Consider the following 16,527-nt stretch of genomic DNA (forward strand, 5'->3'; position numbering starts at 1 on the left):
CAGAACAAAGCTGAAAACCAGTCATCACATCAAGAATGAAAAAAAATGGCAGAAATACTTAATGACTGTGGGTGCCTAGTCTGTTTGGATGCTCACCTTCCTAGTCCTGTATGGAGGGGGGAGGACCTTGGACTTCCCACAGAATGGTGTATCCCGACTGCTCTTTGGACTGGAGAGGGAGGGGAAGGGAGATGGGGGGAGTGGGAGGGAAATGGAAGGAGGGAAGGAGGTGGAAATTTTTAATTAAATAATAAAAATAAATAAAGAAATAAAAAATAAATATTTAATGAGAATAAAGAGCAAGCACTACAAAAATGCCTCAAAGAACACTTCTGAATATCCTTGAAGGAAACTGAAAGACAGAAACTCTATAAAAAGAAACAGGAGACATAAATAAAAACCAGACAGAAACTGTACTTTGGAAACATGCTCACCTGAGATAAGTAAAAGAATATCATCAGTACAATGGAAAGAAAACAAACCTCACTAGATTAATGTCGATGATCAATTAAGAGGGCAGAAAGGAGAGCCGGACACTCGACTGCAGCACAAGAGAAACAACACAGTGCAAACAGAAGCAGCAGTAGCTCCCAGGATCAGATCCCAGGGACCTTAGCAACAACAACAACCAATATCTAGATTTATGTCTATGAAATTTGAGAGAAGAACATGAGTGGGCTCAAAATGTGCTATCAGAAAATGCTTATCAATTCTGTAAATGCAGCAATCTTTGTAGTGACAAACAGCTCTGTCTTTTTATTGTGGTGGTGATATCAATAAAATGGCAGCAGATAATCATATATACTGCACCGATGATAACTCACCAGTTAAGTTATGTAACATGTAGTCATTGGAGAAGCTCATATGGGATGTCTTTGTAATATTTTTAAAATGACTCATGAACCTATAATTGCTTCAAAATAAAGTTTGAAAGTAACAATGAATATGTGTAAAAATATCATTAAAAATATACACACAAATTTTCCTCAAAAGTCCTATTTCTTCGGTCTTTTTTCTAAGCTAGAATTATAAAGAGATGAGTGCATCTAATAAGAATCTATAGATGGAGATGGCAACAAGGCAGGAGACAGAAGCTTTTTCCTTGGAAAATCTGTAATTCATTGGTTTTCAAAGAATATAAATGACACATTTTAGGATTTTAAATAAACACTCTGATTTACTATAGCAAATAAATAATGTTCTTAAATTAAACAATAAACTTTATGAATCTGAGTAAAAAACCACACTGAATAGTAGGTAATATCAAAATAGCAATCCAGCTTTTGAAACAATATTCTAAGGAGATAATTATTAAGGGAAGAACAATGGGGGTGAGGATATATCTCAATGGTAGAACACTAGCATAGCATGAACAAGGTCCTGGGATTGAGCCCCAGCTCCAATAAAAATAAATAATAAAAAGGAAGATACAGAGCAAATATGATCAACACACATGTACTTGTATAAATGTGCTTAACACATTACCACATGCTATAAAATATTTTATATGATGGCAGAAAGACATGATGACAACAAATCACACTGCTTTACAACCTGTTTTTACACTCTGAAATAATAGGACTTAACTTAGAGATTAACTTTCCATAGTGACAAAGCAGATGGCTTTGAAGTCTGAGAAAAGTCACTACTGAAACTTCAGAGATAGTTCAGTGGGTAAAGAACTTGCTGTACAAGGAAGAGGACTTGAGTCCACATCCCTAGATAAGCATGATTACATATGCTTGTAACCCTAGCACTGGGGGTGGTTAGGCAGGTGGAGCCCAGAATTCAGTGGCTATTCAGCCTAGCAGAAATGGTGAGCTTCTGACTGAGTAGAGACTTTGTCTAAAGGAAGTAAGGTAGAGAATGACAGATGAAGACACCTGAAGTCCTCGTCTGGCCTCCACATGTGTCCTTAAAGACACAAGCACCATGTACATACTTGTATGCATACAGTCTGTATAAAACAGCAATTTACTTGTAGTCATAGTTGGTGTGCACTCCAACAAGCCAAGACACTGAAGAACCTCTGTGAACTGAGGTTCATAAAACCCAAGTGTTTGAAACTGTATTCTCCAACCTATATACAGTGCAGAAAGAAGAGGTAGGACTCACCAATTGTAATCTAGTCGGGACTGGTGCAGCTGTTGCTGTTTGAGGAGAAGCTTTGTCTCTTGTTGAGCCAGAAGATGCTGAAGGCGTTCCTTTTCAATTTCTAGTTCCATTTTCTGAAGCATCAACTGTTGCCTTCGGTCTTCTGAGAGTTGCCTTTTTACATCAGCTTCACTGGGTTGCAATGTCACTCTACCATGCATGAGAGATGCCCAGGAAAGCCCACAATGACATGATTCCATATGTGTCTTACAATACTGAGGGGCCATGTTTGCAGGCTGATAGTTCTCATGAACATAGTCTTCACTTTCAGAGCATTTATGACCGCAGTACTGACTTAATGGAGTACGTGAAAGGTGTGGATATTCCTTTATCTTCAAGTCTTCTGAAGGTAGGACTTTCTCTATTGGGGCTGCATCTACTGGTTTCCTCCCTAGAGATTCAGAATTACTGGTTCTGGTTTCTGATGACACCCTCTCTAAACCCTCTTTGTGATGATGAAGTGTTATTGGTTTAAACGGATTATTCCTCAGTGTTGTAAGGGATTCGGAAACTGAGTCCTGGTTTGCTGACTTAGGCCTTGCCTTGGTCTGACAGTAGGTTTGTGGTTTGGCTACACTCAGGTAGGAACCATCCAGGTCCATCAGTGAAGACTGGTGAGCACTTTTCCTGTTGGTTATCTAAAAAGAAACATGGAAAAAACAACTTCTGGTTTTTCTTTTTCAGTGATATATATTCACTAAAACAAAACTTGTATTTCTTTTTCTTAAATATTACAGTATCTACATTGCTAATATTCCACAAAGATATATCAATTTCAAACAACCTTTATTTCAGCAAATCTATAGGAGGAAAAGAAAGATCCAACATTATTCCATGTTGCTTTTGCAAATCTTTGGTGTTTTTAGGAGTTGCAAGTACTTAAGGTTACATAAAATCAATTTTAAGATGTCAACACATTAAACATTAATATCTAAAAATGTCTGTCTTTGAATATTGAGTCAAGAAATCCATGCAGTCACCTTAAATATTCTTTGATTAGCCATTATACAGAACAAGATTTGGTGTAAAACATTTCACATTATTCTGAATAGCAACTGTTAGATGAATTTTTATAAATATCTTTAGAGAATACAGATAAAACCAACTAATTTCAACATACATAATTCTAATAAAAAGCAATTATTTAAATATTTTTCATTTCAGCTACAAACATAAGTGATTTTTCAATTAAACCATTCAAGTGATTACAGTCTAACAGAAATCAGGCAGAGAGGGAGCAGTTGTAAATTTAAGCTGCCAGGTGAAGAGCAAGATTTCCCAACATTTTAGCTGTAAACCTGTTCTAGTGGGAGAGTGAAACTTCATCTATATCAATTATTCTCAAACTTGAGTGGGCATGAGAATTACCTGAAGGGCTACAGAGTTTCTGACTCTGTTCAGAGCAGTCAGCTCTCCTGCATCTTTAGGAGGGTTTCAGGTGATGCCGAGCGAGCACTAGTTCAGCTCTTAACATCTTTGATTTACTACAAGTAAGTGGGTTTTCCTCTCAGTGCCTTTTAGAAACATTGTATATCTAAATTCTAGCCTGCCCAGATTAAAATAGTTTAGGTTCAAGCAAATGCTGAATGTAGCAAAGATAAGCCGCTTGTTTGTAAAGTTGGATACTTGGGATTAACAAAACATTAATGCAGAAGAATCTTAATGAATGAAATTGATAGGGAAGAGTATAATTCTGAAAATGAATCCAACAAAGTCTAGATTCTTGCAAGGACAGATAATCTTCTATAGACAAAACTTAGATATTAGGTATAACATATGAGAGTCACCAAGTCCCAACTACTTAAGTACAAAGATGGGTTCTTCAAAGTGGTATCATTCCTAGCTGTGTAGATTCCTTTTGGGAAGCTAGAGTATAAGTTTTAGCACAAAGGCTGAAAGGCACAGATCATCTACCTCTGGAGAAAACACAGTTGCCAACACAGACACCAATGAAAGATAAGCCAAGAGAAGGCTAAGCAAATGAGAAAGAGGTTTGAAATATTCTTTATGGCATCCACTCACACCTTCCTCTTCCCTTTGGCTTTCATTTACAAAATCCTTCATTTACATAAACTCTCCTACTTCCGTGCCATTTCCTATCTGGATTCAAGAAAGTCCAGAAAGCCATTAATAGTACTGAACAGTACTATTAACCAAACAAGCAAAAGAATCTTAAATCATGTTGTCTAGATTTTATTGTGTCTTGAGCAGCTGCTTTGTTACAAGTTACTCAAGGCTGGCTACAAATACTGAGACAGAATAACTTGGCATCTTGTTCATAAATAATCCTCATCTGTCTTAACATCATAAAGCATGGGCTTATTCATGCTTATTAAAAAATACCACCTTTAAGCTTATTGGACAGACCAAATCAATGAAAGCAGCAGCCTCAAATCTGAACATAGGAGAACCACCTGAGCCCACACCATGGCGCACCAACTTGGCACGTGTCATTGGCCACTGCTCAAGAGATTGCCAGATGACACACTTCCAACTGTGCCTTGACTTGGTTTAGCCTGATCCTACCGTCACTGACATCACCAACTTCAAAGTTGTCAAGTTCCCTCAGCCGAGCACCTGCCTACCTGAAATGGCTCTCTGATTGGTACCAATGCTGCACTTACTACCTGTTAGCTTCTATATACTCATTTTTAACTTTGGCACTATATGTAATTGATTGAAGTGTGATGTATCATTCTAGTGCCAGATATTATCAGAATGGAATGGAATATTGCCATAGTTATGACTTGAGAGGAATGTATAAGTACTTGGGGAAGGTGACTCTATTAACACTCAATATATTCTGACATTGTAGAAGGGCACAAAGGTATCCATACGTTAATGACATAGCTTGCTAATAACATAACCCACTAAAGTATTTTTTTTTACTTTTCCTGGAAAATTATCTGCACACTGAGCTTATTTGCTCAAGGTTGTTGAGAGAAATATCCCTCTCAAAATAAACTAATATATCACAATTACTACATTCATTTCTTATTGCCACTATAGTGAATTACTACAAATGTGGCAGTGTACAACACAAATGTCTTCTCCAATGATTGTGGAGGTCAGAAATTAAAAATCTATCTCATGGGGTTCAGATCCAGGTTTTGGCAGGACTTGTTCCTTTGGGAAACCCTGAAGACAGAATCTATTGCCCTTTTGTTTCTTTAAAGCATCTAGTGACCATATATATTCCTTGGTTTGCCGTCTCTCCTCCATCTTCAAAGTGCATCACTCCAGCTTCAGCTTCCAACACTATAGTGTCCTGCGCTCTGACTTCTTTCTTACTCCTTTTGGTCTATAGGGGACACCTATCCAGGTAATCCGGGGTGATTTCTTCACCTTCAAAGCCTTAGTTTAATCACATATGCGAAGTCCTTTTGTTCATAAAGACCGCTTAACCATATAAGTTGATATTTATGGTTTGCAGGATTTAGGGCATTGGTGTGTATGTGTGTGTGTGTGTGTGTGTGTGTGTGTGTGTGTGTGTGTGTAGTATGCATATCTTTTTAAATGACCTAATTCATGAACAGTTTAGATAGTTATCTAGACAGAATGAATGAGTTCTGAGATCTTTGGCAGCAGAAATAAACATCTCCCCAATTTACAAGAGCTGAAAAATGATGGATATTCAACAACTTCTGACAGAAAGGGCTATGTATATATCTGTGTATGGAACATTTGTGCTTACACATACTATATTCTCAATAAGCATGCTTTGACTGCATGCTTTGTTATTGGAAAAATTCAAGTTGAGTTATGGGCTAGTTATGAAAAAAAATAGAATCCTAGGACTTGATGGGAAAAGAAGAACCACAAAGCCAGTCAGAGCTCTGTAGCAGGTTCCAGCCCAACCTGGCCTCCAGAGAGACTCCTCAAATCATATGTTACCAAGTGAGAAAAGACACAGAAAACAAACTTCCTAAATACAAACTTTCTAAATATAAAATTCAGCTACTTTATTAGCAGAGTTGAAGATATCTATTGCCTTGGGGACCCATGCAAATAACAATAGACCTGAATGAAACAGATGTGTTTTTCTTTCTAGAGCTGCTCCATCAACAAACACACATAACACTTAACAAAGGCTTAAACTAACAAAAAGTTCTGAATTGTTTCTGTATTACATATTTCAGTGCATGTACATGCATGCACGCAGTTGTGCATCAGCACAAAGCTACCATGATGCTCACAGAGAGATCAGAGGACAACTTGTGGGAGTTCGTCCTTTCCTTCAACCACCCAGGTCCTGAGGATCAAACCAAGGTTGTCAGGCTCAGTGCCAGCACCTTACCCTATGGATCATCTCTCTAGCCTGCAAAAGGGTTTAATAGGAAATTTTCACATTAACATATAACACAAACTTAGAAATATTATTTTTTAAATAGAGGCAAAATTTCTAGTAAAATGCACAGCTTAAGAGTATGGTTTAATAAAATTTCACAATTGTTTATATGGGTGTAACTATCTTCCTGGTCAAGTTACAGAACATCTCAGTTATTACCCAGAAGCTTCCTTGTATGCTTTCTGGTCAACACCATTGCTCTATGTTCATCAATTATACCTTTATTGATTTACACCTACAGTAAATGAACATTCATTTTTTTCATCACTACATGGTATTTTGTTGTATTACTAAGGCACAAGTTATTTTTCTCTTGTTAATGGGGGGACAGCCATTCAGAACTCTTATAGAGCTGCTATTGTTCATACATAAGTGTTTAAAAATATTTTTATTTTTTTGAAATTTAAATATAATTACATCATTTCTTTCCCATTCCATCCCACTTCTTTCTTCACACACAAACCTGCCTAGCTCATTTAATGTTATCTATATGTATGTGATTTTAGGCTGACCACTTGGCATTGAATAACCATTTAGGGGCTCTTCCCTGAGGAAGAATGTTTTTCCCACTTTCAGCATTTCGTAGTATTTTATCTAGGGCTTGGGGACCCATCTTATTTTTTTTTCCTTCCATGTTAACACATCTTTTGGTAACATCTTTGTTCAAGATTTGTTTAGAGCCAAGTTGGTGAGATTCCTCTGACATTTCTAGGAGACAGAATCTCACAGAAAACTTCTGTTCTCTGGCTCTTGGAAATAAGTGTTGTATTGTAGATGTATCCAGGTGTTTTCTGTGTTTTGATAGGTTGTAGTTTTCTTTAATAGTCTCTGTCTGTAATTTTTTTTTCTGTAATTGAATAGTAGTCCACAGTGCATATTTACCACATGAAGGACATCGGGTTATTCCCATTTCCTAGTTACTGTGAGCGTGTGGTATATGCCCAAGAAGCAGACTAGCCGGGTCATATGGTAGATTTATTCTCAGCTTTATAAGGGCTCTCCACAGAGAATCCAGATTGACGCAGCAGTTTCTTCACGACCCCTTCAGCGTTTGTCTTCAGTCATTCAGCTGATCTTTGCCATTTGGACTGGGGTAAGATGAAATCATCGGGTTTTTTTAGGTGTTTCTTTGTCATTATTTCTTCCTTTGATAGCAATCTTTTCAGGTTCCTGGGATATATTTTGAATTGGTTGGGGTTTTTGTTTTGTTTTTAATCTCTGTTTTTGGAGTTCTTTATATTTTCTGGATATTAATTCTCTGTCAGACATATATTTGGCAAAGATTTTCTCCTATCCTATGAACTCCTTCTTTAAGTGATATTTTAGCTGTGCAGAACTTTTTAATTTTATGAGGTCTTCTCAAGTATTGGCCAATGGAGTCCTATTCAGAAAAGCCTTTCTTACATCTGTATCATTAAGATACCACCTATATCTTTCCTAGCAGTTTCAGTGTCTATGGTTTCACATTTAGGTCTTTGATCCATTTGGAGTTAGTATGGTGCAAGGTGATAGATACCGGTCTAATTTCACTCTTCTGCATATGGACATTTGGTTTTCCCAGCACCGTAGGAAAATTTTTTCTTTTCTGTGGCTTACAATTTTGTCATCTTTGTTAAATATTAGATGGCTGTAGTAATTCATACTCATGTTAGGATCTTCACTGTTGTTTCACTGGTCTACATCTGTCTTTTTATACAATTATATTAATTTTATTACTATAGGTCTGTAATATATTTTGAGATTATAAATGATAATCCCTCCAGCATCCCCCCTCAGGACTGTTTTGGCCATTTAGAATATTTTTGATTCCATATGAACTTGGATTTTTTCCAATTTCTATGAAGAATGACGTGAGGAATTTGATGGACTTGCACTGAATCTGTTAAAGACTTTTGGTAGAACGGTTATTTTCACAATATCCAAGTCACCAATCCACAAGCATGGGGTGGTTTTCCACTTTTCTAGTCTTTTATCTCTTTCTTTAGAAACTTAAAGATTTCATTGCAGAGATCTTTCATCCCTTTAGTGAAGCTTAGTCCTATGTATTTTATTTTCTCTACTAATATCTCTACGGTGGTGTAGGAGGGCCTTCTTTCTATGTGTTGCTTTCATTGGTCAAATAAAGAAACTGCCTAGGCCTTTTATAGGGCAGAACTTAGGCGGGGAAGATAGGACTGGATGCTGGGAGGAAGAAGGCAGTGTGGCAGACACCATGGCTCTCCTCTCTGAGACAGACACTGGTTAGACTCATGCCGGTAAGCCACAGTAAAGTGGCAATACACATTAATGGAGATGGGTTAAACGAATATGTAAGAGTTAGCCAATAAGAGGCTAGAACTAATGGGCCAGGAAGCAATTTAATTAATACAGATTTCCGTGTGGTTTATTTTGGGTGTATGCTAGCTGGGTGGGATGGAACAAGGAGCCCATACCTCAATACAACACTATGGGTTATTGTGAATGTCCATGATATCTTTTTCTTCAAGCTCATTGTCGGTGCATAAAAAGTTATTGATTTGTTAAGAGTTGATTCTGTATCCTGCCACATTGCTAAAATTGCAGGCAATTTCTAGTTTTTTTTTGTAAAACTTTAGGGATCTCTTATGTTTGACTTCTTTCCTACTTGTAGCCCTTTAACTTCCTTTCTTTGCCTTATTGCTTTGGTTAGTGCTTTGAGCACCGTATTGAAAATGAAGAGTGATATTGGGACAGCCCCAACTCACTCCTGACTTCAATGGGATTGCTTCATCTATTTCTCCATATGAGGTTACACTGGCTTCCACATGCAGGTTTCTCATAAATAGTTTTTATTATGTTGATATACATTTCTTTTAATTGTAGTATAAGATTTTTTTTTTTTTAATTTTGAAACAGGGTTTCTCTGTAGCTTTGAAGCCTGTCCTGGAACTAGTTCTTGTAGACCAGGATGGCCTTGAACTCACAGAGATTCACCTGTCTCTGCCTCCCGAGTGCTGGGATTAAAGGTATGTGCCACCACTGTCCAGCGTATTCTAAGACTTTTATCATGAAAATACATTGGATTTTGTCAAAGGCTTTTACTGTATCACTTGAGATAATCATGTGATATCTGTATTTAAGTTCACATTTATTTATTTATTTATTTATTTATTTATTTAAGATTTCTGCCTCCTCCCCGCCACCACCTCCCATTGCCCTCTCCCTCCCCCATCAAGTCCCCCTCCCTAGTCAGTCTGAAGAGCAATCAGGGTTCCCTGCCCTGTGGGAAGTACAAGGACCACCCACCTCCATCCAGGTCTAGTAAGGTGAGCATCTAAACTGCCTAGGCTCTCACAAAGCCAGTACGTGCAGTAGGATCAAAAACCCATTGCCATTGTTCTTGAATTCTCAGTGGTCCTCATTGTCCACTATGTTCAGCGAGTCCGGTTTTATCCCATGCTTTTTCAGACCCAGGCCAGCTGGCCTTGGTGAGTTCCCGATAGAACATCCCCATTGTCTCAGTGTGTGGGTGCACCTCTCACGGTCCTGAGTTTCTTGCTCGTGCTCTCTCCTGCTCCTGATTTGGACCTTGAGATTTCAGTCCGGTGCTCCAATGTGGGTCTCTGTCTCTGTCTCCTTTCATCGCCTGATGAAGGTTAATATTCAGGAGGATGCCTATATGTTTTTCTTTGGGTTCACCTTCTTATTTAGCTTCTCTAGGATCACGAATTATAGGCTCAATGCTTTTGTGGTTTATTACATTGATTTCCAGATGTTGAAGCATCCCTGTATTTGAGGAATGTTTTCTTCTACTGTGGCTCTCAATACTCTGTCCTGTATACTTATTGTTTTAACTACAATATACCATGGGGCTATTCTTTTTGAGTCTTGTCTATTTGATGTTCTGTGTGCTGCTTATATTTTTATGAGTGTGTCCTTCTTAGTCTGGGGAAGTTTTGTTCTATGACTTGCTGAATATCTGGTCTATACCACTGACATGGGATTCTTTCCTTTCATCTATTTCTTTAATTCAAAGGTTTGACATGTTTCATGGTATTTCACATTTCTTACACCTTTTTCCTGTATTTTCTTTAATTTTTCATATTCTTTGCTTATTTCATCTAGATCCTCCACTTTATCTTTGGATAATCCGTTGATATTCACTGATAACCCATTCTGTTTTATTCATGCTACTTGTAAAGCTTTTGAGTTTTTTCACTAGGTTATTTTTTTTTATTACATCTCCATTTCAGCTTGAGTCCTATTCAATGCTTCTATTTCCGTATTGAATTCCATTTTCAAAGCCTGGTCTTTCTTCACCATTCCCATCAGCCTTACATTTATGCTTTATTGAATATTATTCAGATGCTTATCCTCTTTATAGTCTCATTAAGTTCACCGAGATATTTGTGTGTGCTATCTTTAAACTTCCTTGAATTCTTTTAAACAAGTTTACAATTGTTCTTTTAAATGTCCTAGGATTCATCTCAGTAATTGTCACTGGAGAACATGTCTACAGCACTGGTGGGTTTGGAGTGGGGTGAGGAATACTGTCTTGATCTCTCATATTCTTTGTATTGTTGCAACAAGATTACAGCACTTGGACCTCCTTTGTTGGTTCTGTGTCTGATATGGAGACAGCAGGCTAGGGCTCATGTGAAGGCTGGGTCAGGCCTGAAGACAGGGTATGCTTTAGAAGGAATCAAGTCAGGTGCAGGGAGGGGGTTTGCCTGGCCTTCAGTATGAAGGTTTTGACCCAAAACTGTTGTTTTGGGGGAGATCTGAGGATAGGAAGGTTTGTGGAGGAGAGGCTTGGAAGGACTTCCCTGATGAAGAATGTGCATGACCTTTATTAGAAACTAACATGGTCATTTTATTTTATATCCCATCACAAAGTACAAAATCCTCAGTTGTTCCACATTCTCACTAATACTTGGTCATATACTTTTTCTAGTCATTCTATCATGTAGAAAAGTCTCACCATATTTGAAATTTTATGTTTCTATCATGTGAAATGAAACTAAACAAGTTTTTCTTATCAGCTGACCTATCTAGATAATTCTTACAGGCATGCATGCCCAGAGACAAACCCAAACTAGATAGTCCTTCATAGGCATGTCAGGAGGCTTGTCTCCCAGCTGACTCCAGATCCTGTTAAGTTGATGACCAATATAGTAACTTCCTTCCTCTCTTTTTTTTTTGTTTTTTCAAGACAGGGTTTGTTTGTGTAACAGCCCTGGCTGTCCTGGAACTAGCTCTTGTAGACCTGGCTGGTCTTGAACTCACAGAGATCCGCCTGCCTTTGCCTTCCAAGTGCTGGAATTAAAGGCATGCGCCACCACCTGGCAATGATAATTATTTCTAATGAGAAAACCTGGCTGTAAGTGATCATGTTCAGTGACCACTGAATAGTCACACACTCCCCAAATATCTGTCACTTAGGGTGTTATGAAACTTTTTTTTTTGGTGTGTGTGTATGTGTGTGCATGTACACACTGATGCACATGCATGCAACTGGTATCTGAACCAGTAGTGGTAGGCAAACACACTGCTAATGATCTATATCCTTAACCCCCCCCCCCCAATTCTTAACTCAGAACCTAGAATATACTATGTTAGCTGTCTTATATACATAACTCTTAATATTATCTTAGTGTCAGCCCTACAGCTCTACAAGACAGCTGTTTACTTTTGGAGACAGGGTTTCTCTATGTAGAACTGGCTGTCCTGGAGATTGTTATGTAGATCAGGCTGGCCTCAAACTCACAGAAATCCTGTCTCTGCCTCCCAAGGGCTAGGAAAGCTATTTTAATTAGCATTTTATGGATAAGAAAATGAGGTTTGATGAAACAATGTAATTTATCAAGTTCACGTCAACATTTCATATGAGACATGCCCTAGCTACCACACACTTTTGTTTTTACAACAGATATTTTAAGATTAATTTTCTTTTATTTATATGGATATTTTGCCTGTATATATATCTGGGTACCAAGTGTGTGGGTACTGAGAATCAAACCCACATTCACTTGAGCTGCCAGTAATCCTAACTTCTTTCTTTTGAACAATCTTATTTTACATACAAATCCCAGTTCCCTCTCCCTCCCTTTCTCCCACTATTCCCTTTCCACCCATCCACTCTTGGAGAGGGTGAGGCCTCCCATAGGAAGTCAACAAAGTCTGTCACATCACTTGAGGGCAGGACCAAGGCCTTACCCCCTGTATCTAAGCTGAGCAAGGGACCCTTCCTTAGGGAATGGGCTCCAAAGAGCCATTTCATGCACTAGGGATAAATAATGGTTCCATTGCTAGTGGTCCCGCCAACTGTCTACGCCACACAACTGTCACCCTCATTCAGAGGGCCTAGTTGGGTCTTATGCTGTTTCCTCAGCTGTCAGTCCAGGGTCAGTGAACTCCCACAAGCTTGAGTCAGCTGTTTCTGTGGGTATCCTCATCTTTGTCTTGATCTCTTTGCTCATAATGCTATTCCTCCCTTTCTATGACTGGACTTAGGAGTTTGGTCCAGTGCTTAGCTGTGGACCTCTGCATCTGTTTCCATCAGTTACCGGATGAAGGTTCTATGATGACAATTAAGGTAGTCATGAATCTGATTACAGGGGGAAGGGCAGTTTAGGAGCCTTCTCCACTATTGGATTCTTAGCTGGAGTCATCCTTGTGGTTTCCTGGAAGTTTCCCATCTCTCTAGCTCTAGCTTTTCAACAATTCTTTACAGTACAGAAACAATGGATAAATATACAAAACTAATATTACCAGTAAATGATCATGAGAAAAATGCCTGGATGGTCCTTGTCTTAAACACTGGAATCCAGATTGACATTTTTTTCTTAAGTCTAAATGAAGTCATATGATTCATAATCTTCTGTATCTGGATTCCATGGTCTAATATTACATTTGTTAAGTGAACTCCATGGTGTTGCAAATAGCTGTAATTCTTTCATTTTTACACATAGATAGTGGTAATCTACAGGGCTTTTTTATTCTGTAAAAGGTCAGGCATTAAGTATTTGAGATTTTGCTATCTCATCTACTTTTGTGGCACAAAACAAGAGATAATAATAAATGAATGTGCATAGCTGTGTTCCAGTTAACCTTATTTATGGACACTGAAAATTTAAATTTCATGACTTTTTTCTTTTCCCTGAAATATTCCTGTCCTCTCTATAACCATATAATAATATAAAAATATTCTTAGCTTACCAGTTCTATAAAACCATGTAGCTGTCCGTACTTTGCCTGCTCTTGTCAACTAAACTGGTGATTACATCTTCCGTATAAAGAATTCTAATAGGGCTGAGGATGGAGCTCAGTTGTAGCATATTTACACTGCATGTGGAATGCCCTGGGATTAATTTATAGAACTGCAAGAAAAAAATTCTGGATGCTAAGATAAACACAAAACACAACAAGAAAAGTAAACAATGTAGTTGAGTGTAGTGGCTCAAGACTATAATCCAGCACTGACTCAAGAGACTGAGTAGAGATAATCCTGAGTTCAAGGTCAGCCTGAGCTGTGTAGCAAGCCTCGGTCCCAATAATAAAAAAAACTAACAAAAATCTCAACCAATCAAAACCCCTAAACCAAGTGCCCTGTAGTGCTCTTCATATGCTTCCTATGTGATAATAAATGGGATAAGACACTTATCAGAAGCTAGAACGATATTTAGCAGGAAAGCATGCCAACTAATATACATAATGCCAGAAAAAGAACTGCACTAAAAATTAGGGGGAAATGATTATCACTGATAAAAGTAATTGAGCACTTTAGGATTTTTCTTATATAAAGGATGCCACCATCACTGACCATGGGGAGTGGCTTCACCAATAAAATCCTTAGCATAGCATACTACAGCACACAAAAAAAATATTGACACTTCTGGTTTACAACAGAGTTGGAGAATGGTGCTCTTTAACCTGGGTAGACACAAACTAAATGGAAAAATACCATAGAAAAGGAAAAGATTTAAAAATCAAGCGTATGAGGGCTGGCAAGATGGATTGGTGGGCAAAAGACTTGCTGCAGAAATCTGACAGAGTTTGATCCCCAGAACCTATGGAAAGTTAGGAATAAAGAAACACTACAAAGCTGTCTTCTGACCTCCACACATGAGCCATGGCATACCCAAACTCACATCAAACATACATCATGAATACCCATATTTACACAATAATAAGATAAAAAAAGGGTGTAAAATACTTATGTTAGACAATATGAAGAATTTTCTTCAACTAAAATTTAGGAAACTAGTGGAATTGAAAATTTTACTTAAGTTTTAAGATACTTTTTAATATAATACCTTATATATAATATCTACAGTGCACCCACCCACTGAGACAGTGGAGATGATCTACTGGGAGCTCACCAAGGCCAGCTGGACTGTTACCAAAAAAAGCATGGGATAAAACTGGACTCTCGGAACATGGCGAACAATGAGGGCTGATGAGACGCCAAGGACAATGGCACGCGGTTTTGATCCTACGCAATGTGCTGGCTTGGTGGGAGCCTAGCCAGTCTGGATGTTCACCTTCCTAGATATGGATGGAGGGGGGAGGACCTAGGACTTACCACAGGGCAGGGAACCCTGACAGCTCTTTGGACTGGAAAGGGAGGGGGAGAGGAGTGGGGGGAAGGGGAGAGGGGTGGGAGGAGGGGGAGAAGAGTGGGAGGAGGGGGAGGGAAATGGGAGGCTGGGAGGAGGTAGAAATTTTTTTTTCTTTTCTTTATTCTCCTTTTATCAATAAAAAAATTAAAAAAAATATCTACATTATAAACATGTATGATATGTTATCTTATAGACATCTATGCAAGTGCATATATAAACAGCATATTCCCTGCTCTTACATATTAAAATACCCTACATTATTACTTTGTATAATTATCCATATATAATTCTATAAATCACCACTATAAAGTTGGATAATCTGCTATAAAAGAACAAGTAGAGCATAAACTAAATAGCAGTAATATTTCCTTTATTAAGACATTTTGAGAACTTTATATTTGAGTACTGTATTTACTTCATTTCTACACCACCCTCTCAAACTCATACCTCTTTATTATTGTTACACAGATGTGTGTACAGGCAAACACGCACACTACAATCTGCGGAGTCTATTGAGTGTTGCTCATATGTGTATGTGTTCAGGGCTGATCACTTAGCATAATATAACATATCAGGGTAATGGAGAAGACTGTCTTTCCCTCTCTAAGCAATCACTAATTACCTGAAAGCTCTTCATTCAGGGCACAGACTCGATCAGATTTCCCCTGTCCTCTTTGGGAAATCAACTGGTGCTGCCATCACCACATCTTTGGATACTTAGGAACTGATTACTTCCAATGCGCTCATGAGTTTTTATCCACAGGAATAGTTAATATTACCAGCAAGTCTTGAGGTATTTATTTTTTATGGTAAATAATTTTCCTACCTTGACAAGTGTTAACAATTCTAATTTTCCTCATCAGTTTATGAAAAGATAATTATCAATTCTGAGCTTCAAAACTCCCTCTCCTTTTTTTAAAAGGTCAGTAGCACTGTGTGTGTGTGTGGGGGGGGGGGTGCAAGTTACTGTTACCTTGCAGGATATTTTGGAATTAATGTGGAAAAAAGCACAGAATGGCATGTTGCATTTTAACATTATACATGGACCAGTTGTCAAACTGACAGAAAATTCGTAATGCAACAGCTGCACTGTGTGGTTTGCCAATGTCTCATCCCAAATAAATGTTCATTCTCCTCAGTGCAATTAACTCTCCTATACTGGCAGATTTTGCTAGAAGATCATCAAGGTAGATTACCTTCCAGCGTTATGAACTAAATACTTACAGGTGTTATATCATCAGTTATAACTTACAAACTTTTGCATTTAGCAAGACACTCAGGAAAATGAATCATCTAATTTATGAATAATTTATAAGAAATTCACAGCATGCTCCTGGCGTCATCTATGGCCTTTTCCAGGTCATATGACACCAATTAGAGCTGAATTTTAAATTATTCAATAACCTGAACTCTCTTGTCATTTAACATATAGATATCAATGCAGTA

General features: G+C 38.0%; 1 protein-coding gene across 4 annotated transcripts in view; it reads right to left on the reverse strand.

The window, feature by feature from the left end:
* Kiaa1328 (KIAA1328 ortholog) overlaps positions 1-16,527 on the reverse strand; it is a 235,784-nt gene that overhangs the window by 80,199 nt on the left and 139,058 nt on the right. For all 4 annotated transcript variants that reach the window (XM_075969143.1, XM_075969142.1, XM_075969141.1 and 1 more), the window contains exon 7: positions 2,116-2,792. In XM_075969143.1, coding sequence (XP_075825258.1) covers positions 2,116-2,792 — 677 coding nt within the window. The remainder of the gene's footprint in view (positions 1-2,115; positions 2,793-16,527) is intronic.

The sequence above is a fragment of the Microtus pennsylvanicus genome, chromosome 4, assembly GCF_037038515.1.
Source record: "Microtus pennsylvanicus isolate mMicPen1 chromosome 4, mMicPen1.hap1, whole genome shotgun sequence".
NCBI classification, from domain to species: Eukaryota; Metazoa; Chordata; class Mammalia; order Rodentia; family Cricetidae; genus Microtus; species Microtus pennsylvanicus.